The sequence below is a fragment of the Prionailurus viverrinus genome, chromosome A3 (genome assembly GCF_022837055.1).
Source record: "Prionailurus viverrinus isolate Anna chromosome A3, UM_Priviv_1.0, whole genome shotgun sequence".
Taxonomy (NCBI): domain Eukaryota; kingdom Metazoa; phylum Chordata; class Mammalia; order Carnivora; family Felidae; genus Prionailurus; species Prionailurus viverrinus.
The window spans coordinates 26949869-26976988 of NC_062563.1; the positions used below are offsets into that span (position 1 = coordinate 26949869).

At 53.8% G+C, this 27120-nt stretch overlaps 2 protein-coding genes across 6 annotated transcripts; both read left to right on the forward strand.

Annotated features, from left to right (window-relative positions):
* The first annotated feature begins 5642 nt into the window (after window positions 1-5642).
* On the forward strand, window positions 5643-14422 carry DUSP15 (dual specificity phosphatase 15). Its single transcript, XM_047852971.1, has 7 exons — window positions 5643-6033; window positions 6757-6790; window positions 8391-8473; window positions 10809-10858; window positions 11609-11683; window positions 12828-12999; window positions 13858-14422. The coding sequence occupies exons 1-7, from the start codon at window positions 6013-6015 to the stop codon at window positions 14128-14130; spliced, it is 708 nt and encodes a 235-aa protein (XP_047708927.1). The 5' UTR covers window positions 5643-6012; the 3' UTR covers window positions 14131-14422.
* A 24-nt stretch (window positions 14423-14446) lies between these two features.
* On the forward strand, window positions 14447-26858 carry LOC125162207 (interferon regulatory factor 4-like). Of its 5 annotated transcripts, none has more exons than XR_007150931.1 (8): window positions 14448-17060; window positions 21431-21620; window positions 21934-22034; window positions 23233-23338; window positions 23457-23522; window positions 24344-24712; window positions 25330-25428; window positions 25913-26049. XR_007150931.1 is itself a non-coding variant. In XM_047852969.1 (8 exons), exons 1-8 carry the CDS (start codon window positions 16830-16832, stop codon window positions 26045-26047), a joined length of 1317 nt encoding a protein of 438 aa, XP_047708925.1. In that variant the 5' UTR covers window positions 14450-16829; the 3' UTR covers window positions 26048-26858. The 5 variants fall into 5 exon arrangements, 4 of the variants coding, with proteins under 4 accessions (XP_047708922.1, XP_047708921.1, XP_047708923.1 ...); XM_047852969.1 differs by having other exon boundaries at window positions 14450-17060; window positions 25310-25428; window positions 25913-26858; XM_047852966.1 differs by lacking the exons at window positions 23233-23338; window positions 23457-23522; window positions 24344-24712; window positions 25330-25428; window positions 25913-26049 and adding an exon at window positions 22888-23204 and having other exon boundaries at window positions 14447-17060; window positions 17538-21620; window positions 21934-22843.
* The last annotated feature ends 262 nt before the right edge of the window (window positions 26859-27120 follow it).

Consider the following 27120-nt stretch of genomic DNA (forward strand, 5'->3'; position numbering starts at 1 on the left):
TATATATAATATTTTATGATGTCATGGTGGAGAAAGATTTCTTAATAAAGCACAACTCAGCAGAAAAAATTAATCTGTGACCCTCTCAAACTCTAAACTGCCATACAACAAAAAAAACATTGTAAGTTCAATTAAAAGACAAGCTACAGGGGTGCCTGGGTGGCTCAGTCGGTTAAGTGTCCGACTTTGGCTCAGGTCATGATCTCACGGTTTCATGAGTTCAAGCCCCTGTGTCGGGCTCTGCGCTGACAGTGCAGAGCTTTCTTGGGATTTGCTCTCTCTCCCTCTCTTTCTGCCCCTCCCCCACTAGCTCTCTCTCTCTCTCTCTCTCAAAAATAAATAAATAAAGGTAAAAAATTTAAAAAAAGACAAGCTACAGATGAGGAGAAAATATCTGCAACACATATAACAAAGGACCAGTACTCAAAGAACTACAAACTATTAAGAAAAAGACTACTCTTACCTCACAAAAGAAAACTGGACAAAGTACATGAATAGAAAACTTTCAGCAGAAGAAACTCAAGTAGCCAATAAGCAAATTGAGATATGTAAATCAAAACAATTATAAAATATTTTTTTTTTAATTTTTTTTTCAACGTTTATCTATTTTTGGGACAGAGAGAGACAGAGCATGAACGGGGGAGGGCAGAGAGAGAGGGAGACGCAGAATCGGAAACAGGCTCCAGGCTCTGAGCCATCAGCCCAGAGCCTGACGCGGGGCTCGAACTCCCGGACCGCGAGATCGTGACCTGGCTGAAGTCGGACGCCCAACCGACTGCGCCACCCAGGCGCCCCTATAAAATATTATTTTAAACACATCATCTAGATAAAAATAAGAACATTTTTAAAAAATTTTTTAACGTTTATTTATTTTTGAGAGAGAGAGACAGAGCATGAGCGGGGAGAGGCAGAGAGAGAGGGAGACACAGAATTGGAAGTAGGCAGACTTCAGGCTCCGAACTGTCAGCACAGAGCCCGATGTGGGGCTTGAACTCATGAACTGTGAGATCATGACCTGAGCTGAAGTTGGACACCTAACTGACTGAGCCACCCAGGCACCCCTAATGTCAAGTATTTTTAAGGATGTGTGGAAATCAAACCTTTATATGCTGTTGGTACAGTCACACTTTGGAAGGCCATTTGCAATATCTCATAAAGTTGAAAATGCACACAACTCCCAACCTGATTCCACTACTGGACATATATTCTAGAAGCTCTCTGAATACAGCTGCACAACCTGGGGACTATCACTTTGAGGCAAGACGTCATCCTTCCCTAAAGAAATTCTCATTCTTGTTCATAGGTTATATGTACAAGGATGTTCATTGCAACATTCTTTTTTTTTTTTTAACGTTTATTTATTTTTGAGACAGAGAGAGACACAGCATGAACAGGGGAGGGGCAGAGAGAGAGGGAGACACAGAATCGGAAGCAGGCTCCAGGCTCTGAGCCATCAGCCCAGAGCCCGATGTGGGGCTCGAACTCGCGGACCGCGAGATCGTGACCTGAGCTGAAGTCGGACACTTACCCGACTGAGCCACCCAGGCGCCCCTCTTTTTTTTTTTTAAGAGAGAGAGAGAGCACAAGCGGGGAGAGGGCCAGAGGGAGAGAAAAGAGAGAGAGAGAGAGAGAGAATATCCCAAGCAGGTTCCACACTCAGTGCAGAGGCCAATGTGGGGCTCGATCCCACAACCCTGGGGTCATGACCTGAGCCAAAATCAAGGTTGGGTGCTCAGGGAGACTGGGTGGCTCAGTTGGGTAAGCATCTGACTTTGGCTGAGGTCATGCTCTCACGCTCGTAAGTTCAAGCGCCGCACTGGGCACTGTGCTGACAGCTCAGAGCCTGGAGCCTCCTTCAGACTCTGTGTCTCCCTCTCTCTCTCTCTCTTCCCCTCCCCCCTCTCAAAAATAAATAAACATTAAAAAATTAAAAAAAGAGTTGGATGTTCAACCAACTCGGGCACCCCAAAACATTCTTTATACTCATAAGAAATATTAGAAACAATCTAAATGTCCACTCCTAGCAAGATGGATTAATAAAATGGAATATATTCTAATAAAAATACTATAATGCTAAAAATTAATGTTCCAGATCTATATCAACATAAAAGTAACCCCAAACTTACTGTTGAGTGAATAAAAGAGACTTGCAGGATGACAAATATTTTTAAAGGTTGAAATTTGTATTAATTATAAACATACAAAAGTGTATTCTACATACTTACGGATATATTGGCATTCAAAGTTTAAAAATACGACTAGAAAGATGCACACCAAACTCACAATAGTGGTTTCCTCTAGGGAGAGTGAAGGAAGAAGGGAGAGGAGAGGAAACTCCAACTGCTTTAAGTTTATTTGGAACATTTTGTTTTGTTTAAGCAACACAGTTGAAGCCAATTAACCAAAGTAGTCTTATCCGGATTTATTTTTTGGTTTTTGCCATAATAATAAAGGAATATCAGTGCTACCATAGAGGAAGAATTTTAGGATGCTTTGGGAATGCATAACTGTGGGGTCTAACCATCTTTAATTGGAGTCAGCAGACTGGCGGGACGAAATGGGACCTAGTCTGGTAAAGCGGATGGGAAGAGCATTCCAGACAGAGGGAATGGCATGTGCAAAATTGGAAATCAGAGAGAGTGAAGCATGTTTGTGGAAGTGAATGCCGATCAGTGACCAGGAAAGAGTTAGGGAAGAGGGGAGAGATGAGGCTGCCAACCCTGTATGTTTTGCTGTTTCCTTTTTTGTTGTTGTTGTTGTTTTTTTACAAATGTGGAAACAGAGCCCTAGTGAGGAGAACAGAGCCCAGGCTTCCTAACTCCCTGTCAGTTGCTCCAGGCAAATCATAATGACAATGGTAACAATGAAGATGTATTATATGCCTGTCTCTCTACGAGGTACTTGAAATATGTCCTCCTCATCTCACTAGAGACCTATCGAGGTTTTTCCTTCCTGTGTTACAGCTGATGATACCAAGACTCACAGAAGTTAAGAAATTTGCTCCAAGTCACAGAGGCAGAAGCCAGATCCCACAAGGCCTTGTGTGCTATGCTAAAGAGATAGAGCTTTTTCCTAAGGGCATTGGCCAGTGTATGATGTTCCTGTTGTAGCTGTAATTAGCACAAACTCAGTGACCTAAAGCAACACAAACACGTGAGTTTACAGGGTTTTTTTTAAAATGTTTATTACTTTTGAGAGAGAGAGTGCACAAGCAGGGGAAGGACACACAGAGAGACTGAGGGAGACACAGAATCTGAAGCAGACTCCAGGCTCCGAGCTCTCAGTGTTGAGCCTGACACTGGGATCCAACTCATGAACCCGTGAGGTCGTGACCTGTGCTGAAGTGGAGCCACCCAGGCGCCCTGAGCTTACAGTTTTTGAGGTCAGAAGTCTGAGGTGGATTTCATTAGGCTGAGATTAAGGCGTCGGCAGGGCCGGGTTCCTAGGAGGCTCTAGGAGAAAATCTGTTTGTTTTTTCCACCTGCATTCCTTGGTTCATGGCCCCCTTCCGTCTTGAAAGCCACCAATCCTACCACTCTGACCTCTGTTTCTTTTCTTTTCTTTTTTTTTTTTATAATCTGAAATTTATTGTCAAACTGGTGTCTATACCAAACCCCGTGCTCATCCCAACAGGTGCCTTCCTCAGTGCCCATCACCCACTGTCCCCTCCCTCCCACCCCCCATCAACCCTCAGTTTGTTCTCAGTTTTTAAGAGTCTCTTATGGTTTGGCTCCCTCCCTCTCTTCCCCCCCACCCCCTTCCCCTCCACCATGGTCTTCTGTTAAGTTTCTCAGGATCCACATAAGAGTGAAAACATATGGTATCTGTTTTTCTCTCTATGACTTATTCCACTTAGCATAACCCTCTCCAGTTCCATCCACGTTGCTACAAAAGGCCATATTTCATTCTTTCTCATTGCCAAGACCTCTGTTTCTATCGTCATATCCCCCCAGACTCTATTCTCCTGCCTCCCTCTCTCATTTATAAGAACCTGGGTAATTACATTGGGCCCACCCAAATAATCCAGGACAATCTTTCCATCTGATGGCCAGCTCATGAGCAACTTTAATTCCATCCACAGCCTTAATTCCCCCTTCCCATATAACATAACATATTCACAATCCCCAGGAATCAGAGCATGGACGTCTTTGGGGAGATCATTATTTTGCCTACCACAATGAACCACACTGAAGTGTTGTTGTTTTTTTTATTTAATTTTTTAAAGTTTATTTATTTGGAGAGAGAACTGAGATGTGCCGTACGTGTAAGATAGACACTGGATTATGAAGACTTAATACACTAAAAAGGATGTAAAATGTCTCAATAATTTGAAAATATTGGCTACGGGTTGAAGTGATAATATTTTTGATATATCGGGTTAAATAAAAACTTATTTACAACCTGTTTCTTTCTACCTTTTTAATGTGGCTGCTAGAAAATTTAAGATTACGCGTGTGGCCCACGTTACATTTCTGTTGGGTGGTGCTGGCCTACACTGTTAGCCAATGAAGGTAGAAACCGTCTCTGCTTTAGCCACCTCTGTGTCCCTAATATCTAGCATATAGTAGGTATTCAGTAAGCATTTGTTGAATAAGTTCGTTTTTATGAGAACCCCGTGCACAGGGAGAGATGAGACAGGCAGACCCATGTATAGTGTGAATTCAAGGGAGAAAGAAATGCCAGGGAGTTTTAGTTCTCTCCAGTCACTGCATTTCAAACCGAGTTAACTCTCGGTCCTGCTCTGTACCAACATTCCCCCCCACCCCAGTCACCTACTATGTAGATGGGGGGGGGGGGGTGGCCGGAGGAGCCAAGCTGGCTCAGCTACTTCTATTTCCCGCCCCCAGGAGGTGCCTGGTCTCAACTATTTTTACATTCTTCATCTTTGGTCCTAGCAGCCAGAAAGGCTCACTTCAACTCCCTGAGACACAGATAGGGTAGCTGGAACCCCAGAGGAAGTTGTCCAGGGTCAGCCAGCAGGCCAGAGCTGAAGAGGGCCTGGAACGTTATCAGGTCCAGGACTCTTGCCTCTAACTATATCCTCCTGGAGTCTCCTTTACTCCAAGGGACCCAGGTGTCTGTAACCCCCGCCCCTCACCTCCCTCTCCTCACATTTTAGCTCTGATTTCTTGAAGCCTCTAAGGATGGTTATGCCTGGTCTCAGCAGATGCTGACCCAAAGCAGAAGGGAGGAAAGGATGAGAGAAAGGGAGACTGGATGGATGGATGGATGGATGGATGGATGAATGGACGGACCGAGGGAGGGATGAATGGGTGGACTGGAGGATGGAGGGCAGATGGCTGCATGAATTGGAGACGAGGATGGCTGGCTGGTAGGAGGCCCGCATGGGGGCGGGGCAGGAGTGGGGATGGACCGAAAGTAGGAATTACCCACACAGTGTCTGAATATGGGGGGACCCACAGCGATCCAAGTTCAGGCCCCCGTCACGTTTCTGCTAGGAAACCGCGCGGCCAGGCCCAGGGAGCTGGGCGTGCTGCCCCAGGGCCCGCAGGGAGGTCCGGGCAGAGCCCGAGCTGTGATCTGAGCGGCTGCGCCACCGGCCGGGGGCTCTTCCCGCCCCCGCGCCCACCCCGCCCGCGCCAGACGGTGCCAGGTGGGGGGGGGGGGAGCCCCCGCCCCCACCTCCGGAGGTGGCGGCCCCACGCGGCCCAACAAGCTGCCGTTGTCCCGCGGGCCCTGGGCCCGGCACACTGGGGCTTTGTCCAGCCCCCCGCCGCGACCCACGGTGGGGGGGGCCCCACATGACCGAGGGGGTAGGAGGAGCCTGCGGCGGCGGTGGCGGCGGCGGCGGCGGCGGCTCCACCACCATTTCCCTCCCTGGCCGGGGGTCGGCGGGCGGTGGTGGCGGCGGCGGCGGCGGCGGCGGCCGGGCAGGGGCCCCTGTTCCCCGCCAGGCTGCAGGCGCCGGGCGTGGGCCAGCAGGGCAGCTGTGACCCGAGCGCTCTCCGGGCGGCGAGCTGGGGGTGCGCCCGGACCCCCGTCCCCGTGATCATGGGGAATGGCATGACCAAGGTAGGGGGTCGGGGATCGCGCAGCTCGCACCTGGCCGCCCCCAGTGTCGCCGCGGCGCAGGCTCTGCCCCGGTCGCTGTGCCCGCCTCTGACCTTCTGGCCCTCTCTCTGACGCTCTGTGTGTCCAGATCTCTATCTCCCGGTGACTCTCTGACCCTGCGTCCCTGTGTCTTCTGCTTACGTCTCTGTCTTCCTGTGTCTCTCTGGTCTGTTCTCCCTGTGCCTCTGTCTCTCTGCCTGTTTCTGTGACTCTATTTCTTGCTGGGTCTTTCTGTGGCTATCACTCCCACACTCTATCTCTCTGGGTCCCTTTCCCTGTCTCCAGGTGTCTCTGTGTCCCTTGTCTCTGACTCCTTGGACTCTGTTTCTTCATCCTTCCCCCTCTGCCTCTGCTTGACCCTCCACCTGTCCCTGCCTACCCACCTCCCTCTTCAGACCCCCCCCCCCCAGCACCTGGTAAGTCCACCTCTCCCCTTGCCCCACTCCTCTGTGATCCTCCTCCCCTCTCTTCTCATCCCTGCCCAAGCTAGCTTTCCCTGGTGCCCCTCTCCTGCCATCCCCGGCCCCTCTCACAGTCCAGGCCCAAGAGGGAGAGGAGATGGCTCCCTCAGTCCTGAGGTCCAGACACCTCACATGGGACAGACATGGGCTGTGGGCCCTCCAGCTGCCAGGTGGGCAGGGCGTGCACCCCTACCCCACTGACCACAGCCTGTCTCTCCTGTAGGTACTTCCTGGACTCTACCTCGGAAACTTCATTGGTGAGCACTGCCCACACTGTCCCAAGGCTGTGGCACTCTGCCTGTCCCAGGCCTGTGTCCACCATTCATGCTCCAGCCCACGCACCTTGGAAGCGCTCAGGAATGGGGCCGGGGGCAGGGAAGCAATGCCAGGCTGGGAGGGAGAGGGGAGCTCATGAGGACTAAGGGCTATGTGGGCGGGGAATGTCCTCAGTGCAGAGGGCTCAGAACCGCCCTTTCTGCCAGATGCCAGGCAAGTCTGCACCTGCTCTGAGCCCCAGCCTCTCCCTCAGCACAAGGTCCACTCACCTCTAAGGGCTCTTACAGCCCTGAGGTTCTGAGTTGAGGTCTGTTTGGGGGTGCTGCTTCTAGCTGGGAAACTGGGAGCCTTCCCCACCCCACCACAACCTTCTACACAGAGGGGCGGTCTCTGGAGACTAGACTCTACCTCAGAAACTTGGTAGTGAGCACTGTCCCCTCTTTCCCAAGGCCATGGCACTCTATCTGTCCCAGGCCTGTGCTAAGAGACAGGCTGAGCCTGAGAGTCCACACATTTCCATGTGCAGTCAGAGAAAACTTCAGAGAGGGAGGGGCATCTGTGCGAGGGGCAGGGTTTTCCCCACCACGCCTGCGCCTCTCCCACCCGACCGGCTTAGATGCTCCACTCATAAATCTGATCTCCTCCCTGGAAGGCCCCTCGGCAGTTCATGCCACTTGATTTCGGAGTATTAGGCTAAGTAAGCTCTGAATCCTTTTTAAGTCCGTAGCCCCATGAGGGTAGGGGCCACGAAACTGCCCCCACACCCTCATACCCAGCCAAGGCTGCACCTAGTAAGCACTCAGTAAATGTGTTGAATGAAGTAGACATTTGGAGAAGGAGGGGAGGAGTGTTATTTATTCTAATGATAAAAAATCTGCACACACTGGGATTCCAGCTCCTAGAAATAGCCACTGATGGAAGCATGAGGTTCATCCCTGGGTCAGTTTACATAGATCTTTGTAGATACAGATATAATATGTAAAATACAAATGGGAACCTTTCCTGCAACCTGTTTCCTATTTAATAATATATTGTGGACACGCTGGCTCATCAGCATATAGAGGTCTTTTCAATGGGCAGCACAGTATTCAAGGATGACTATACTTATTTATCCAGTTCTCTTACGGCGGACGTGTAGGTTGCCCCCATTTTTTAACTATTTCTGGTGTGTCTGCTGTTATAAGCAGAACCGCAGAGAACTTCATCCTCTACACCCAGCTTTCTGTGTGAGCAAACCCCTCTATAGACAGGATTCCTGGAAATAAGAGTTGCTGGATCAAGGATATGCCAGGGAAGGGTGTTTGCCATGGAAGGGAACAGCCTGGGCAAGACCAGGAAGAGGCTGGGCTGTTACTTATGGGTGCCCCCGCGACAAGACTGAAGCGTTGGGTGTGGTAGAACCTGTCACGGCAGGAGCGTGACAGGAAGTGGCCAAGGAGCAGGGAGCTGGCAGAGGGTGGGCCAGAGTGGAGAGGGAGAGGTGGGGAGGGGAGATGGGCAATGAGCTCCCACCCTTGGTGGCCAACAGGGACACGTAAGCTGCACCCACCAGATTGGCTCAGGCATCCTGTCTCTTTTCAGATGCCAAAGACCCGGACCAGCTGGGCCGGAATAAGATCACACACATCATCTCCATCCACGAGTCACCCCAGCCTCTGCTGCAGGTACTCTCTACCCCCATCTTTGGGCTGTGTGTAGGTGGGAAGGGGGCTTCCGACCCCCAGTGGCACCCATTTATCAAGGACTTACCATGCGCCAGGTCCTATACTGTCTTCCTGACCTATACTAGGTCATTCCATTAAAAACTGATTTGTTTTACATTAGCAACCCTATTTGATCCCTATTTGGCCACTAGGGCCCAGAGAGGTCAAGTAACTTGCCTGAGGTCACACATTGAGGAAGCTGAGGAGCTAAGATTTGACCATCTGACCCCAGAGGCCTCACCCTGAATCTTAAAGAGGACCCTACATGGGCTTCCCGTTGCCCAGCTGAATGGATGGCTACAAATGGATGATTCTGGGTTCTGTGTCTTGCCATGTAATATTGAGCTGTGACTTCACCTCTCTGGGCCTCTGATCCCTCAGTCCTGTCTGCCCCCAGAGAGGCTGTTGTGAGGAGGCAAAGGGGCTGCAGGACGGTGAAGATGCTTTGCACATTGTAAAGCACGGCCCCCACCGGAAGGGTTGGTACCGGTTTTCTGGAGTCCTGGAAAAGAGGGGGCATGGGTGTTATAAACCAGAAGAGAAAAGTAGGAAATCCAGACCACTTATTCTGTAATCTTGGGCACAGGACTTCATCTCTCTAAGCCTCAGTTGCACCTACCTCACTGAGTTGTTAACAGCCGCAAAACAGCCAACAACTTACAGGTGATATAACAAAGCTAGTCATATTCTTATCTCATAAAGACAGCCCGCTCCTCCTAATCTGTTAGAGTCTGTGTCACCCACTAAAGGGGAAGAACAGTGGGCAGAAAAGGGCTCTGGAGATCTGAGCTCTAAACCAGGTTCACAGATTTGCTGTGTGATCTTGGACAGGTTCCTCTCAGTCTCTGGGCCTGAGTTTCCCCCTGTGTCAGATTTGACGGTCTCTAAGAGCAACTTCCAATAATCTGTGGTGCTCAGTGTCATTCAAACAAGAAATTTCCAGGTCAATGGAGTCTGACTTTGCTTTATAGGGCAGGCTTGTTTTGGAGTATTTGGAGTATGCAGTCACTAGATTGCACAGGGAAGGTTGTCAAGTCGTGAATAGATTGACTAATGAAGTGACTGCTTGCCAAACGAGTCCCCACTCCAACCGCCTTCCCCTCTTCCCACAGGCAGCCCTGCCTCCCCGTCTATTTACCAGCCAGGGTTTGATAATGGCAAGCAATCCCAAGGCCAAATGTGTTGCAAAGTGAAATTGCAAACCTTGCAAAAGATGCAGGATGGTGTGACCTTGGGAAAAGTGAGTCAGAGAAGGGCTGGAATCTCACCCAAGGCCATTAACAAATGAGGATCTGGCTTGGGGTCCCTTAGCTTGTGGCTGAGGGTGGGCCAGGCACTTGAAAAGAGTCATTTGAATATCAAAGAATTAAAAGAGGTCCTTGAGAAAAGTGATTCTTGAGCACAAATCATCTTTATGATCTTGTGTGAAGGTTAAGCATGAAGTAGAGGATATTATAGCAAGTTTGTTGGAGAAATTACCGGCAATGCATTCCTTGATTATTTTAATAATTAGCACATAGTTTGATAACCATAACTAATGAGCCATATAAACTTATTTTCATGGCTTTGTTTCTTTTCAAGGTAATAAAATGTTTTGCCCTTTTTTAAATTTTATTTTTTATTATATTCTTCAAATTTTTTTAGAGAGAGAGCACACACGGGGGGAGAAGGGCAGAGGGAGAGAGAGAGAGCGAGAGAGAGAGAGAGAGAGAGGGAGAGGGAGAGAGAATCCCAAGCAGGCTCCACACTCAGCGCAGGTGAGGCTTGATTTCATGAGGCTTGATTTCACAACCCTGGGATCATGACCTGAGCTGAAATCAAGATGCTCAACTGACTGAGCCACCCAGGCGCCCATGCTCTTTTTAAAAAAGTAATCTCTGTGCTCAACATGGGGCTCAAACTCACAACCCTGAGATCAAGAGTTGCATGCTCTACTGACTGAGCCAGCCAGGCACCCCCTGTTTTTCCCTTTTTATGCTATAGTTTTGTAATCCTCATTTGGAGGAGAGTTACTGCTGTGGCACTTTCCCACCTCTTAAAGGTCCCTGGATCCTTTTTATCAAGTCCTCATGCCCAAGTCACCTTATGAGTTTAGGATACCATCTTCTCAGAAGGTTCTGGATAGAGCTGGGAGGCACTCACGCATGCTATCTACCCTCTTCAGATAGAGAGGACAACAGTGGCTCGGAGAGGGGTGGGAACTGGCCCGGGATCATGAGGTGCTTGGGCAGCCCAGGCCAGGGTCAGGGCTGCAGCCAAGGGCCCCCCACTGCCCATGTGTGTTTTGTACTTGCAGGACATAACCTACCTTCGCATCCCTGTGGCAGACACCCCTGAGGTACCCATGTAAGTTCTCTGGATACACCAACAGATGGACAGACAGCTGCCGTCTGTGGTGATGCCGGGGGGGGGGGGGGGGGGGGGGGAGGGGGTCTGGGGGAGGACAGAGAGGACTCACATCAGAAAGCTGTCCTGGGGACCCTCGCACCAGTGGTCACTCAGACCTATGTCTGTCTCAGCCATGCCCTGGCCAATGCCCCTGGCCAAGACTTTTAATCTCCCAGAACCCGGTGTCTTCAGCTGAAGAAATGGAGAGACTGTCCTGTCTCAGGACCAGATGCCCCAGCAAATCTGAAGGCTCAGCCAGTTCCTGGCCCTGGAGTTAAGATGTCTGGGCTCCAGACAGGCTTTGCCATTTACTAGCTGTGTAACCTTGCACGAATTGCTTTCCCTCTCTGAGAGGGATCAAAGATCAGATTGCAGACCCCAGAGGAGTGGGACTCCTCTGTCTCCTCCCACTCGTTGCCTTGAAAGATCAAGATAAACCCTCTATGACAATAGGATCCGTGGGACCCACTGGAGAGGTGCTCCTGCCTCTGTGGTAGGATTTCTCATTATTGGCCTCTTTCATTGGCTAAAATGCCACCATTGTTGCTTCACACACACCTCCACTTGTACTATAGTCCTGGCCCTTATTCGCTGCATGGGCTGGCTGACCTGAGGACCCAGGGCTCTTGACATCGATCAGTGGGGAGGGAGACAACTCCCAGGAGACCTGCCCCCCAGTACTCCCTACCCTATTGCTTTCTTCTCTAGCAAAAAGCACTTCAAAGAATGTATCAACTTCATCCACTGTTGCCGCCTCAATGGGGGGAACTGCCTTGTGCATTGGTGAGTTAAGAGAGGAATGAGGGCAGGAAGTAGGGGAACTGCCCTCCCAAACACACACTCGCCCTATGGGGAATGGGGAACCTGGGAGGCACCTTCTCCAGCCTGTTGCCATATATGACAGTCCATCAGTCCTCTCATGGAGGCTGATCAGGGGCTCCAACCAGGGCTCTGTGCCTTACCAGCTGTGTGGCCAAGGCCAAAGAGCAGTTTCTCCCCGAGGCTCCATTTCCTCATCTGTAAAATAGGGAAAAGAATGTTGACCTGCTGGGCTACCAGGAGGGATAGGAAGGTAGCTCGACACTCTCCAACAGTTCTGGCTCCCTCTCCTCCCCTCGAGGTTTTTGAGGAAATAGGGCAGAGCAGGAACCCTGGGCTGGGAGACAGGACCCCTGAGTCCTCCCATGGCCCCTGGATCAGTTGATGTCATTCATCCCTTAACTTCCCACTGAGCACCTACCCTACACTGGACTCAAGGCAGCCCTGCCAGAGCCCAAATCATAGGAGCAGCTCCTCCAACCTGTCACCCTCTGTCCCCCTTTCCCGCACTCCAGCCGCCTTGGCCAACTCCCCACACTTCAAATCCACCAGCTCCCACCTCATGGGCTTCATACACTGCCCAGAATGTTCTTGACTGACGCTTACCCATCTTTCAGGACTCAGCTTGCTGGCACTACCTTCCCTAATCCCTCTCCATTAACTAGATTAATACCTTTTCCTATAGGATCTCCTAGCTCCTGGACTCATCTTCAGAGCAGTTATCACCCTTGAATTGTTTCCCTGGTTAGCGTCTGTCTCCCCCAACCATACTGTAAGCCCTAGGATGGCAGAGACAATGTCTATTAATTCCCCGCCATGTCCCCAGTTCCTGAAAAATAACAGATGGTCAGGAAATGTGTGTTGAATGGATGAAGTGATGTTTCACTCGGACCTTTGATGTGGGAGAGTGCCAGGGGGATACTCCAGGCAGAAGGAACAGCACGGGCAAAGGAAATAGGAAAACAGGTCCTAGTGGGTTCTTTGTGATGGGAGCTCAGGAGGAGAGGGTGGGAGAGCTGAGGTGGAGACCAGGTGCCTGGGGGTAGGGCATGGAGGAGATCGGACCTTCCCTGAAGCCTGGTGGGTGGGTGGGTGGGGGGTCTCCCAGCTTTGCAGGCATCTCCCGCAGCACCACCATCGTGACGGCATATGTGATGACTGTGACGGGGCTTGGCTGGCGGGACGTGCTTGAAGCCATCAAGGCCACCCGGCCCATCGCCAACCCCAACCCAGGCTTTAGGCAGCAGCTTGAAGAGTTTGGCTGGGGCAGTTCCCGGAAGGTAGGGGCTCGGGCAGAAGCAGGAGCTGGGCAGGGCTAGGAGACTCTTCCTGCTTGAGTTGAGCACCGACTGCAAAGAATTTAGCCTGTGCTTCAGACCTGGCAGGAGATTTTGCTCGGGTCTTGAACTCATGACCCTTGAGCTAATCTAGCCCCTAGGTGTATTTTGTTCCGTCAGCCAGATGTTCCCTTGTCTTTTTTAGTTTAGAATTGGGTTGCCTTTGGGCCAGACTATGGACCCTTCAATTTTACCAGGTCCCAGCACTGCCTGCTCTACCTGCCTGGAACCTGAAGGCATTTGAATGTTTGACCCCTTTGGGGAGAAATGCCATTTCCCTACTCCACCCCTGGGTCCCTGGTGAGGCCAAATCAGTTCCTTCTCTTAGGCCCACTGGGCAGAGGGCACACGGGGATGGCAGGAACCCCCGAGGCCTCCCTCGGAACAAGGGATGAGAGACACAAGAGAAGCAGCCGCAGGAAGGCTCTCTCCGGGGTGGCAGGCTGGTTCTCAGAGGCTGATGTGCAAGGCCGCGTTAGGAAAGAGGCGGGCAAAGAAGAGGCCGGCGTGGGTGGAGTTGATGCGCAGAGAAGAGGGTCTCCCCTGCGCTGGGGGCGGGTGGGCGTCGCTTTAGCGGGTCGGAAGACGGGGTGGCAAAGGGGAAGGGGGGGGGGGTCCGGAGAAGATAGGGAGGAGGAGGCTCGTCTAGGGCGAGATGGGAGGATGCTCAGGAAGGGGAGGGGCCCAGAGAGGGGTGGGGAGCTCTCCGGCCGGCGGAAGCGACGAGGGCTGGGGTGCGGGGACCCGCCGGCGGCCTGGCACCGATCCCCGTCTCGTCCCCACCCCCCTCCCTTCCCCCAGCTCCGCCGGCAGCTGGAGGAGCGCTTCGGAGAAAGCCCTTTCCGCGACGAGGAGGAGGTGCGCGCGCTGCTGCCGCTGTGCAAGCGCTGCCGGCAGGGCTCTGCGCCCGCGGCCGCGTCCCCCGCACCGCACGCGGCGGCCTCCGAGGGAACCCTGCAGCGCCTGGTGCCGCGGCCGCCCCGGGAGGCCCACCGGCCGCTGCCGCTGCTGGCGCGCGTCAAGCAGACTTTCTCTTGCCTCCCGCGGTGTCTGTCCCGCAAGGGCGGCAAGTGAGGATCCCGGCCCGCCGTCGCGCCCCTCTTCCTCCCGACTCGACTGGTCCCCTTCGGGGCTGTCTGGGCCGCCCACGGCCTCCAGGACGGGCCCAGAGCCTGTGGGAGCCCCCGCGGCGGCCTGAGCCCCGCCCCCATGCCCGCCCTGCTCGTCCGCGTCCGCAGTCTGTGTGTCCTCCAACTCTGCGCGTCTGTCTCTGTGTCTGGGCCGGCCTGCTGCAGCCGCCTGGTGCCTTAGTCCTTGGGCCGGGGGGAGGGGGCACCCGGGCCTCCACCCTTAAAGGCAGCGGGAGTGGGAGTGGGTGGGTGGGTGGGGGTTAGGTGGGCCTGGAGGATATTAAAGAGACACAGAAGCTGTCTGTCTGAGCTCCTCCTAATCATTCCGCAAGGGCGGGGGTGCAGAACTCTGCCGGGGGCTGGAGCCTGCCACCTCGCATAAGTTGCAGTGGGCAGGGCTGAACTCCGAGACTCCATGCGCTGCCCTGACCCCCCACCCCCACCCGTCCCCGGAGCCCTGGCCTCCTGAAAAGGCCCCTGAACCCCTCCTTCTCCCTGAACCTCTTTCTTCTTCTGAGCCCTTCTCTTCCTCACCAGCTCCCTCCTCTTCCCTATTTACAGATCCTAGCTAGTAAGCCATAGGGGAGTGCCTTTTTCATGCCTGCCTATTTACATGCATGAGTGCACTTAATCCTCGGGAGGAAACTGAGGCTCAGAAAGGGTAGGCAGCTTGCCTGAGGACAGCTAGAGTAGGGGAGGCTGGATTTGAACCTGGGCAGTCTGTGCCCTGTGGTGGTTGTTAAGAAGCAGTTCCTTAGTGCCCATTTTATTTGGATTATTTGGGGCTTTTGGGTGGTAACTTGAATATGTTCTTTATATATTTCGGATATTAACTCCTTTTTGGATAGATCATTTGCAAATACCTTCTCCCACTAAGAGCCTGCCCACCTAGAGCTGAAAGCCCCAGGGCAGCCACTGAGGAGAGAAGGCTTCAGGGCAGCCCAAGAAAGCAGCAAACTGACCCCAAGGGTACACAGAGGTCATCCGAGCTGAGTTTTCCTAACCTAAAGGTTACTTTCAACTGGGGTTGAGAGGGGTCTGAAAAAACCCTGACCTAATAGCCACTTGTATGGGGTTCCTGTTATGCACCAAGCACTGTTCAGAGACTATGCACCAAGACTGTGTTCAGAGCTGTGGGGGAGGCCCAGATGCCAGTACTGGGAGTTCGAGGATGGATGAAATAATCCTCACCTGCTGCCCAACCTGCTCCTCAGGAAACAGGTTGGTGTCCAAGGTCACCAGCTAGCAAGTGGTGGGGCTGGGATTTGAATCCAAGCAGTCAGGCTGGGAAGTTGAGGGCACGCCATTCTCCTAGTTACTATGATTCTGCCACCCAGAAATATGAAGAGACTGTCTGACACACTTCAGCTTCACACTTAGATGTCGTCATTACCCTTGGACTCAATCCTATGAAATGCTTTGGGCCCCCACTGGAGCCCTACAGTGAGTCTGAATCCTGGCCACACCCATAGAGGTGTCAGAACTGAGTGGCTGTTGGCATGTGAGAACAAAGGGGTGAGGAGCATAAAGAAGGCCCCCCTGACCCTCAAGGCGCCCATGAAGGACAGTGCTACCAGCCTCTGGTCAATGCTGACTGGGCATCCAGCTCTGTGCTCCCTCGGGGTTGAGTTTCCCCATGTGCACAGCAAAGGCTGCACTGCCTGACCTCTTTCAAATCACAACCCCCCTTTGGCAATTGAATGAAAGACACAAGCCCTGGAAAATGCATAGGCATGAAAAAATTTGCATACATTTTTTGCGGGGCTGGGTGGGGGTGTCCATAAACCCCAGGCGTAAGCTGTTGGAAGGCAGTGTGGGGAACTGTTTAGGTTCCTGGGCTCTGGGAACACAGAGACACAGGTTCAGATCCTGACTGCCCCCGCATACTAGTTCTAAGACCCTGTTATAGAACCCAGAGGGCTTTCACCTCTCTGAGCCTTATTCTTCTTAATCATAAAATGCGTAATTATCACCTCACCATGCCATTGTGAGAACCAACTGAGACCCTGCAGGAAAGGCTTTAGCCTGGCCAACACTGTAGGGAGGCATCAGCAGATGAGGACTTCCAATATTCAAGGAGCTATTTCTCCAAGGGTGACCCTTGGACCACCTGGATCAGAATCCCCTGGGAGAACTCGTTAAATGCAGATTACTGGGCTTCTTGCCCAGAAAGTCTGATTCTGCGGGTCTGGGATGGAGGCAAGAGTGTACATTGCAAACCAGTCTCTGCCTCTCAATTCTGATTGGAGTTTGTCTAAGAAGCACTATGGCTTTACAACCTCTACAATCTAGGTCCTGTAGGCTGGGAAGAACAGAAAACAGGTGCACGGGCGGGGCAAGGGACGCCTCTGGGTCCCCGTCCACTCTGGGGACGGACATATCCCAGGCTACCCACCCCCTACCTTCCAATGGATCTTGGCGTCTCACCGTGCCTCTGCCCCCTCGGCGCCGCCAGGCTACCACAGGGAGGGGCGAAAGGATAAGGCTTCCCGGGTGAGGGGGGCAGAAAGGAAAGCGAAACTCGTCTTTCCAGAACTTTCACTTTCGCCGCCTCCGCGCGCCACCCAGGTGGCTTCGCGATCCACTGTCGCGCTGGGGTCCCGCTCTGCCCGGGACCTGGCCCCTCCGGCGCACGCGGCTCGGATGGCCGGCGACCCCTGGCGGAGGGAGGAGAGGCAGGTCCCCGACGGCAGGCGACCGATGGCGGGGGCCGGGGGTCCCCAGCGCCTCCGCGACTGGCTGGTGGCGCAGATCGAGAGCGGGCGCTATGCGGGGTTGCGCTGGGAGGACGCAGGCAAGACCCTCTTCCGCATCCCCTGGAAACACGCGGCCCAGCAAGGCTACCAGGCGCAGCAGGACGCGGCGCTCTTCAGGGTAAGGGGGCGGGAACCGCGGGACGCCGACCTGGAGCCACTCGCTCCCCTTATGCGCAGCGGTTTCTAGGTTGCGGTAGAGTTCAGCATATACGAGAGACCCTCTGACGCCCTCTTAAAACAGAATCAGCCAGAGCTGCAAGACCTGCCCCGTCCCCACCTCCCCCAGGGAGAGCTCTCCTCCCTCTCCAGGGGGAAGTTAGATGCCACCCAAGGGGATTCCAACTCCCCCCCCCCCCCCAAACCAATCCCAGCAGCCTGAGGACATTTTCTGTGCTTCCCCACCCCAGTGACCTCCTCCAGGGATGCCCTCCCTCACTTGCTTCAGTCATCATTAACTTCCTCCAAACTGCCTCCTTCCTATCAACATTTCAACTCTGGGATCTCTCTCCTGAGCAATAAGCAAGAGCTGCCGCCACCCCAACCCCCACAGCCACCTGCAGCTCCCAATTCTCAGGCCTCCCCTCCCCTTTCATAGGATGAAGGGCCTGGAAAGAAGTTCCTGGTCATCAACTCCCTCACTCATAGCTCCCCATCCTCCCCCCACCTCGTCTGGCTCCCCCCCACCCTTGCTAACGTCACTAGTTGCCAAATCCAAGGATGCCATCACCGTCATCTTTGATGCCTGGGTGAGTTTGGGCCTGGTGGACCCTTCTTCCTTGAAACGGTGGCACTTGGTTTCCAGAATCTGCCCCCATCAACCCCCTGCTCCATTTTCCTCCTCCGACCTTGCCACTCCCCTTCCTCAGCATCCACCCACCCCCTCATCTTTTGGTGCTCTCAGCGCTGGCTCCAGGACCTCCCTGCTCATCCCCCTCTCCCCCTCCACACAGCCTTAGCACAAGCCCTACAGTTTCCAGCCTCCCCTCCAAGCCCCGGGTGTGCTGGTCTAATGGCCCCCAGAACTCTCAAACTCAGCGTATCCTCAGTACCACACTTGTCAGCTCGCCTCGACAAACTTCGGTGTTTCCCCAAGTGGAAGATGGCCCCGATTGTCACCCAGACCCCAGAACCAGGCACCTGACCCTGGCCTTTCCCCTTTCTTCCAATCTCATTGCACTCCATCACCAGGTCTGCTGGATCTTCCTACAAAAGCTTCTCTGCAATTGTCTGCTTGGACCCATTCCCACCGTCTCTCAGCAGGACCATTGTGGGGTGACCTCACAGAGCTCCCTGCTTCCCCCTGCCTCTCAGCTCTCCCCTCAGCCATCCAGAGAGATCTTCCTAAATGTAAATCTTGCCTTGACACTCCCCTACTCAGAATCCTGCCATAGCTCCCCATTGCTCTTGTGATAAAGTCCCAACTCCTTACGGAGGCTTCAAAGCACCGCATGAACTGCTCCTCCCTGACCTCATCTCTCCCCACCCCGCCCTCCCCAGCTTTAGGCCTGGCCTGACAGTTCTTTCAGTTTCTAAATGCTTCATGTCTCTCTCACTATTAGACCTTTGCACTTGCTGTTGCTCCTGCCTGGAACACCCTCTCCTCTCCCCCTACTCCCGGCCAACTCCCATGTGCTCAGCTTAAACATCCCCTCCAGAACGTTCCCTGATACATTCGTCTGTTGAATGCATCTATCCAGCTCAATGGTTTCCCCCAGCCATCTCTGATTCCTTCTGCTTCCTCCACTGGAGGAACTTTCCCTGTGCATCATAAGTGCCTTGTATGAGTCTGTCTTCTCTAGCAGACTGCCTCCAGCTACTCAAGGGGAATGACACTGAGTGCAGTGACTGGCCCACAGAGCTGTTGAACAGGTGGTTACATGGGCTGTTGAGAGAAGGGAGATTCTTTTTTTTTTTAATTTTTAAGTTTATTTATTCATTTTCAGAGAGACAGAGAGAGAGAGAGCGGGGGGAGGGGCAGAGAGAGAGAGAGAGAAATCCCAAGCAGGCTCCGCTGATGCATGTGTGGCTCGAACCCATGAAACGCAAGATCGTGACCTGAGCCGAAACCAAGAGTTGGTCGCTCAACCAACTGAGCCACCCAGGGGCCCCGGAGAGGAGAGAGATTCTGAGGGCTGCCCTCCCCTTCCCTCAATCCACCGCTGACCCACACAAGGGATCCCCTGGCTTCACACCTTCCTGTGTCCCTAAGCGCAGGGGATAAAGTTTGGCCTTTGAGAATCTCCGTGCTCCAGCTTCAATCTGTCTCTTCTTTCTTAGTTCCTCTTCCCCTTTCCCCACCACGGGCCCGTTGATCCTCATTAGTCATGGATTCAGCATTTGCCAGTTGGCTTATTCGTTAACATGTATTGGCAAGGCCAAAATCAATACTCAAGGCACTTCTGTGGCCCACAGGCATGTGCAGAATGGTGAAACATTTGAGCCCCCAGACACGCACGTTCCCAGCCGAGGCCGAACAAGGTCGCTCCAGGTGTGGGGGGTCACAACAGCGAACACAACAAAGGCCCCTCTTTCATCGTGGTGATAGCACTCTGTGCCCTGTGCCCAGGCCAACTTTCAGTTATGTCCTTAATAGAATGAAAAACAAAACTGCAATAAATAAGCACGGACTGTGTGCCAGGCACCGTGCAAAGCACCTTACGTAGACCACTCATTCTATACCCCTCACAACCACACGAGGTTAGGTATTCTGGGCACCGTTTGCCGACAACAAAATCAAGCCTGAAAGCTCTCCCCACGGGCAAGTGGCACCAACACACGCGCTGGCTTTTCTGTTTGGTGTCCGTTTCCCCACCAGGCCTGGAACCTCTGGGGGTAACGAGTGAACGGGATTCATCAGTTAAAACCCCCCAGCCCTGAATGTGACCAGGGCAAGTAATACATCTCCCACTGCCCTCCCCTGTGGCTCTTCTGCTCCAGCCACACCGGCCTTGCTTGCATCTGTCAGCCTCTTCCCACCTCAGGACCTTTGCACTTGCTGTTCTTCTACCCAGACCACCCTCCCCCCAGTTCTTTGTCGGACTCCATCCTTTGCACTCAGGCTTCAGCTCAAATGCTACTTCCTTCTGGAGGCATTTCTGACAACCCTTCTAAAGTAACCCCTTATATATTTATTTATTTATTTATTTAATGCCTCCACCACAAGAGTCACTCACTCTAATGTGTATAATGAATATCTTTGGTCTGCACGGTTTCTTGCAGAGTGGGCATTGCTGTTTTGTATGTGTTCTTACCATATACACTTCATGTGGTCTATAGATCTCATTCTGTGCCTTACTCTTTTTTTTTTTTTTTTTTTTGCTCCGGATCATGTGCTGAAGACTTATTCTTGTTCCCTGTGCATCTAATTTATTGCTCCTAGATTCTTCTAGATGCTGCACAGACTCCCTGTTGGGTACCATGACACACACCCCCAGCCCGCTTTCCCAAGGGTGGATATGAGTTTGCTTTCCAGGACCAGAGTCAACGCTGTCGTGAATATCCTTGCCCGGGTCTCCTCATGAGCCTCTGTGAGCATTCCTTTGGAATCAGAAATTCTGCTCACAGGGTATATTTAGACTTCATTTGACTAGGCATGCCTGATTACCATCCAGAAGTTCTGCACTATCCCAGGCCCACCACCTTCTGTATCCCCACCACCTTCTGGCATTATCCAACTCACTAAATTTTGTCGGCTTGTGGGTGATAGCTCACATTTCTATTTGCATCTCTGTGACACTAATGAGTTTAAGTACATTCTCATATGCTCACGGGCTTCTGGTTTCCTCCTCCCTAAACCACCCGGGCTTGCCCTTTGATAAGAACTTTTTCTTTAGGGGATGCTCTCTGTTTCCTGTTGGTTTGCAAAGTTCCTTGTATATTCTAAAATTAGCCCCTTGCCGGTTTCAGACATTGTAAATGTTTTGCCTTCTGGTCCCCGCCTTTGAAATTGTTGAGGATGCTATTCTCTGCCCCTACAAGAGTTTCTCCCACATTATCTTCCACGAGCTCCCAGTTTCTCCTCTAACCTTTGGTTTTCTAACCATCTGGCGTCCACTCTGTATGTCGCAAGAGGTAAGGATTTAGTTTTCTGGTTTTCCAGGTAGCACATCACTGCCATTATGTTGTATCCCATCATCCTATTTTTAAAAATTGATCATAATCCATCACTTGAAATATAATGATTCCTGCTTGGCTGTCTGAAGCTGTTTTCTCTCATTAGACTTGAGTTCCTGGAGAGCAGGGACCACGTCAGTCTGGTTCCCCATTTGGTCTCCAGCTCCTGGCTCAGGCCTGGCGCACAGTAGGAGCTCGAGGAATATGTGTTGGAGGGAGGGGGGGAAGAACAGTGAAAAGGATGAAGGGGCAGAGAGACAGAGGCTTGGAGGGAGAGAGAGAAGGGTGAGAGGCACGGTACACCCTCATTCATCCGCACGGCAGCAGCCCCCTCTTCCAGGCTACTCCTCCCCACGTGCCCCTGCTCGTTCCCAGGCCTGGGCCATACACAAGGGCAGGCACCTAGAGGGCATTGACAAGGAGGACCCCCCCACATGGAAGACCCGGCTCCGCTGTGCCCTCAACAAGAGTGCTGACTTCTGTGAGGTGCGTGAGCGCAGCCAGCTGGACATCTCCGACCCCTACAAGGTCTACCGGATTGTGTCCGGCAGTGCCCATGGCCCAGGTATGATCCTGCCCCTGGAGGTAGTGACCAAGGATGGCTCTCTGGGCAATAAGGACCCTACCCTGCCCATCTGTAAACTGGGAAACAGTGGGCTTATGGAGCTTAAACTCATGGGCTGGTAAACGCAGAAGGACCCATAGACCTTCTTGGTTTATCTTTCCATTAGAAGGGATTAGGAGGAAACTGAGGCCTGGAGAGAAGTGGGCCCTGCCTGGGATCATGCCATGAGCTGGGGTACTCTTGTGTGGGAGCTCCTCTGTTGGGGGCTCCCCTTGAGGCCCGGGAAACAACAGGCTGTTCTTGCTCTATCCAGTGGCCAGGACGTGCGCCCCGCCTGGGAAGAAGAACATCCTCCGGAGCCGGCAGGAGCCCCCTGGAGATGTGACGGAGCTGGTGGCCCACGGGACAGACCAGGCCAGTTGTCCTGCCAGCCCCTGCAGCCTTGCCAGCTCAGTCACCTCTGCCCTCGGTGCTCTCTGGCACTGTCGTCTGTCCTGTCCTCTTCTCCAGCTGCTGCCTCGTCACCATCCCTGTCTCTCCTGCCAGCTCGACCTCTTCTTACCTCTGCTCCACCTCTACTTCCACCCTCAGCCCCACCGGCCCCTTCCCTTCGCCTCCAACGGCTGCGGCTCCACCGCCAGCTGCATCCGCCCTGTTTCCTCCAAATTCATCCCTTGCCCCTGTCATCACTCTCGCCTCTGTCCCCATCTCCATCACCTCTGTCCCCACCTCTGTCACCTCTGTCCCCTCATCTCTGCCACCTGTCTCCATGCCTATCACCTCTGTCTCCATGTCTGTCACTTCTGTCCCCATCTCCATCATGTCTGTCCCCACCTCTGTCACCTCTGTCCCCTCATCTCTGCCACCTCTATCCCCATGTCTGTCACCTCTGTCCTCATCTTTATCACTTCTCTTCCCATCTCTATCACCTCTGTCCCCACCTCTGTCACCTCTGTCCCCTCATCTCTGCCACCTCTGTCCCCATGTCTATCACCTCTGTTTCCATCTCTATCACCTCTGTCCCCATCTCTATCGCTTCTGTCCCCATCTCTATCATGTCTGTCCCCATCTCTGTCACCTCTGTCCCCTCATCTCTGCCACCTGTCTCCATGTCTGTCACTTCTGTCCCCATCTCCATCATGTCTGTCCCCACCTCTGTCACCTCTGTCCCCTCATCTCTGCCACCTCTGTCCCATGTCTATCACCTCTGTCTCCATCTCTGTCACCTCTGTCCCCATCTCTATCATGTCTATCCTCTAATCTCTGCCACCTCTGTCCCCATCTCTATCGCCTATCCCCATCTCTATCCCTTCTGTACCCATCTCTGCCACCTCTGTCCCCATCTCTATCACGTCTGTCCCCTACCTGCTCACTCTGTCCTCACATGTCTCTCCCTAGCACGGTGAGCTTCACCTCTGACCCCATAACCTCCATCGACTCTCTTTACTTCTATGAGGGAAAGGGTCTTGAGCTCTGAAACCTCAAAGTCTCTATCAACCCCACTGGCCTCAGTCTGCCCAGACTTCCCTCTGCCCCAGTGAGCACAGTCTGGGAACTCCGGTGACCCACAGTCTCCTCTCCCACCCTCATGACCCTCTCTCCCAATGGCCAGGATGGCTCCAGATCAACCACAGAGGATAAGGACAAGGAGGGCCCCCCCAGGCTGGCCCAGCAGGGCTCCCTGCCACCAGCTGTCCCAGGCCCTCTGGCTGACCACAGTAAGGACCGGATCTCCTCGCCTGCCCTTACTTCCTCCCTGGCCTCCTCCAGGATCTTGATTCAGGGGTCGAGGGACCCAGGGCAAGTTGTGCCTGGCTGCTTCCCCTCCTTCCCTAGGGTACCAGGCGCAAGACCCCACACACCGCTGGAGCCCATCACCCTCTGAGGACTTCAGCAACCCCGGTAAGGAATCTGAAGGCCTTCCCCTCAGACAGGTGCCCAGAAGTGGGGAGGGCCAAGGGGTGAGGCCAACTAGGCCCTTTCACCCAAAGCACCCAGCCCGGATAACAACAACAGCTCATGTTCGCTGAGGGCTCAGTTTATGCCAGGCATCTTTCTAAGCTCTCCCCACAGCCTGTGAGATAGATACTGCCATCGTCCCCACTCTACAGATGCAGAAACACACTCCAAGGTTAAGAACCTTGCCCCAAATCAGACAGTGAGGAGTCCTGGGAAGGTTACTGTGGGGTCACAGCTGCTAAGTAACAGTGAGGGGATCAGAATGCAAAGGCCTGGCTGCAGACCCCCCAGCCTTAACCATTGAGCATCCCACTGGCCCCTCGTATGGAGGGTGCTGATTTGTTGTTGTTTCTATCAGCATTAAACTGTTTGCTGGGAAGAAGCTCCTAGACTACCAGCGGTTAGGACTGGAAAGGCCCCAGTGTCCTGGTACATTGCCCCAGGTGTACCATGTAGATGGCCGTGTAGTTGTACCCCAGGAGATGGCCCCTATGCTTTTGACCGTGGAGCTCGAGCTACCAGTTCATTTATACTGGAAGCTGCTGCCATTTAACTGGTGCCAGTCCTACTACTGCTACTACTAGAATCATCATCATCATTTATCCGGAGGGAGCACCAAAACTTCCCCAGGTGTGGGCCGGAGGGGCCTGGGGGGGGGGGGGGGGCTCCCCTGCCCTGTTGGCGCGGGGGAGGGGGAGGGGAGTAGGGCGTGCGGTGCCGGGCGCCTCCAACGCCCCGGCGCGCCCCCTCTGCCCGCCCCGCAGATTGCTGGCTGCACGTGCGGCTGTTCTACGGCGCGGAGCTGGTGCGGGAGGCCACCTCGCGCACGGCCGAGGGCTGCCGCCTGAGCCCCGAGGCAGTCAACGCGGCCGAGCGCCTGCTGGGGCCGCCACCGCGCGTCGCGCAGGTCGGCTTCCCGGAGCCGCCGCCCGGCGCCCTCGTGCTGCAGCGCCTGCTGCGACACCTGGAACGCGGAGTGCTGCTGTGGGTGGCCCCCGAGGGCGTGTTCGCCAAGCGCCTGTGCCGGGGCCGCGTGTACTGGCGCGGCCCGCTCGCCCCGCACCGCGCGCAGCCCAACAAGCTGGAGCGCGAGCGCACCTGCCAGCTGCTCGACACGCGCCGCTTCCTCGAGGGTAAGAGCGCGACGGTGGGGCCGCGGGCAGCTTGGGACAGAGTGGCTGGGCAGAAGGGGCGTGGACAGCGGCGAGTGGGCACACAGGATGTGAGCGCAGGCGAATGGGATTCTGGGCTTGGGATGGGCATTGAAACAAGGGATGTGACACATAAGCACTGGGAGTGGGAACGAATTACAGGCGGGGTGGGGGGGGGGGGGGACTTGGGCACAGATGTGGACATAGGCTTATGGGGAATGTAGGCACGGGGCGGTTTGGGGCATTGGGTGTGGGGCATAAGCATAAGACTTGGGCACATGTATTGGCATAGGGCGCAAAGCATAGGCTGGGCACTGGGCACAAGATAGGCACAGGTGACTGGCAGTGGGCATGGGGTGGGCATAAAGGTGTGACAGTGAGCACAGGAGCACGAGGCACAGGGCATGAGCACTGGAAGTGGGCACAGACGTGGGACGTGAGGCGGGTATAGGGACGAGGAAGTGGGCACAGGGCATGGGCACACAATGGGAATGAGGCCTTATAGGACATGGCCATGGGATATGAGCACAAGGTGGGCACTAGGTGGGATTCCCAAGCCTCCAGTCTTGGTCCCTGTAGAACTGCGCGCCCACCTGCAGGATGGCCACCAGGAACCTGAGTACCAGATCCGTCTGTGCTTTGGCGAGGAGTACCCAGGGCCCCCAGACCAGCCCGAGGAGCGACTCATCATGGCCCACGTGAGTCACCTCCAGCGAAGAATCACACCCTCCAGTCGCCTCCAAACAGCCCCTTACTGATTTCCTCCAGTCCTCAGCTCCTGACCTGATGACCCTCTGATCTGTAAGACCCTGCATGTAAAATGCCGGTGGGGTGGGGCGCCCGGAGGTCGGCTCTGTCGGTTAAAGCGATAGAATTCAGCTCAGATCAAGATCTCACAGTTCATGAGTTGGAGCCCCACATCAGGCTCTCTGCTGTCTGCGTGGAGCCTGCTTCAGATCCTCTGTCTCCCTTTCTCTCTCTCTCTCTCTGCCCCTCTCTTGCTCTTGCGCGCTCGTTCTACCTGTCTCTCTCAAAAATAAACACTAAAAAAAATAATAAAATGCCGGTGGGGTCAGGACTGACACTAGGTCTGTGACTTCCCACCGGAATGTAGGGGGCGCTAACGGAGACAGTTGGCTCATTGCCACCACCCCCCCCCCCCCCGCCCCACGCCCCCTGCAGGTGGAGCCCGTCTTTGCCCGCGAGCTCTTCCTGCACTGGAAGCGCCACTACCACGGTGCCACAGCCAAGGCGGGTCCCCAGCCCCGCATCTCCGATGGTATCATTCACCTGCTGCCACAGCTGAGTCAGCACTAAGGGGTCACTTCCTCCCCTCCTCCCCTCCGAAGTCAGCACCTCCCCACCAGCGGACCCCATCCCAGACCTGCCCAAAGAGCCAGTGGACTTGGGACTGCCCCCCACTCATCGCCCAGGTCGGTGGGGACAGCGGAAGCAGATCCCTGCCCTTCAACCTCCCCGCCGCAGAGACGCAGCCCTGGAACGCGGCGCGTGGGCAGACGGCAAGCAGCTGGGCCTGGGAAATCAGGAGGAAACCAAACTCGACCTTGAGGTTCTCGAAACAGCAGTTACGGGGCAGAAACAAGACTTCATTTCTTGTTGAGAGCACAAGAGGTCTGCAGTGGTCTGCTTGAGTGCCCGTTTTACCTGCATCTGACTCATTAGAAAGTGTGCTTCAAGTTGGGATTACCAGTTAGATCCTTAGGGATTAGCATGAAGCCAGACAGTAACAGAACTGCCTGGCCTCTGAGAGGTTCTGAGTTTCCAGAACCTTCCTCCCACCTACCATTGGTCTGTATTCTTATGTGGCCGGGGAGGGGTCCCACAGCAGAAAACTTGGCCTGAATGGGGCGGGGGTGGGGATGGGGGGGCTGATGACTGAACCACCGGCACCAGTAGATAACCATCTTTGGGGAAACTGACCCAGACCCCTAAACACAGCAGTAAGGCAGAAGGCAAAGTTGGAGGCAGGGGTCCAGTCCCTCCCCCAAGCCCCACTGATTTTTGCAAATGGCAGTTTGTAGGCAGTCCTTGAGAATTGGGAGGGAACCCCATCAACCATAAAGACAATTGATCCTGCCTTGTCAGTAAAGTCACTTTCTGCCCCAGATATCAGACCTTTTTTCCTTTTTTGATTTCTGACTTTATAGGGATTCTCCTACAGATGGCAATGTAATAAATCTCTTTCAGTGATACATTAATAAGCCACTTTTATGGAGGGAGTGAACTGTATGCTTCGACAAAGGACAGAAATCAGCCGGATCACTGGTTTTTATTCATTGGACAAATGTTGGTTGAGCACCTACTCTGTTCCAGGCCAGTACTAGACAAAACAGCATGTCCCTACTCTCTTGGGGTCCATAGCCTGTTTT

Coding starts and splice junctions, on each gene's coding strand:
- DUSP15 (XM_047852971.1), top strand. CDS start 6,013: ATGGGGAATGGCATGACCAAG. Junction 8,474..10,808: donor CACCCCAGCCTCTGCTGCAG/GTACTCTCTACC, acceptor TTGTACTTGCAG/GACATAACCTACCTTCGCAT. Junction 13,000..13,857: donor GCTGGGGCAGTTCCCGGAAG/GTAGGGGCTCGG, acceptor CCCTTCCCCCAG/CTCCGCCGGCAGCTGGAGGA.
- LOC125162207 (XM_047852965.1), top strand. CDS start 16,830: ATGGCCGGCGACCCCTGGCGGAGGGAGGAGAGGCAGGTCCCCGACGGC. Junction 17,061..21,430: donor AGGACGCGGCGCTCTTCAGG/GTAAGGGGGCGG, acceptor GCTCGTTCCCAG/GCCTGGGCCATACACAAGGG. Junction 21,621..21,933: donor CGGCAGTGCCCATGGCCCAG/GTATGATCCTGC, acceptor TGCTCTATCCAG/TGGCCAGGACGTGCGCCCCG.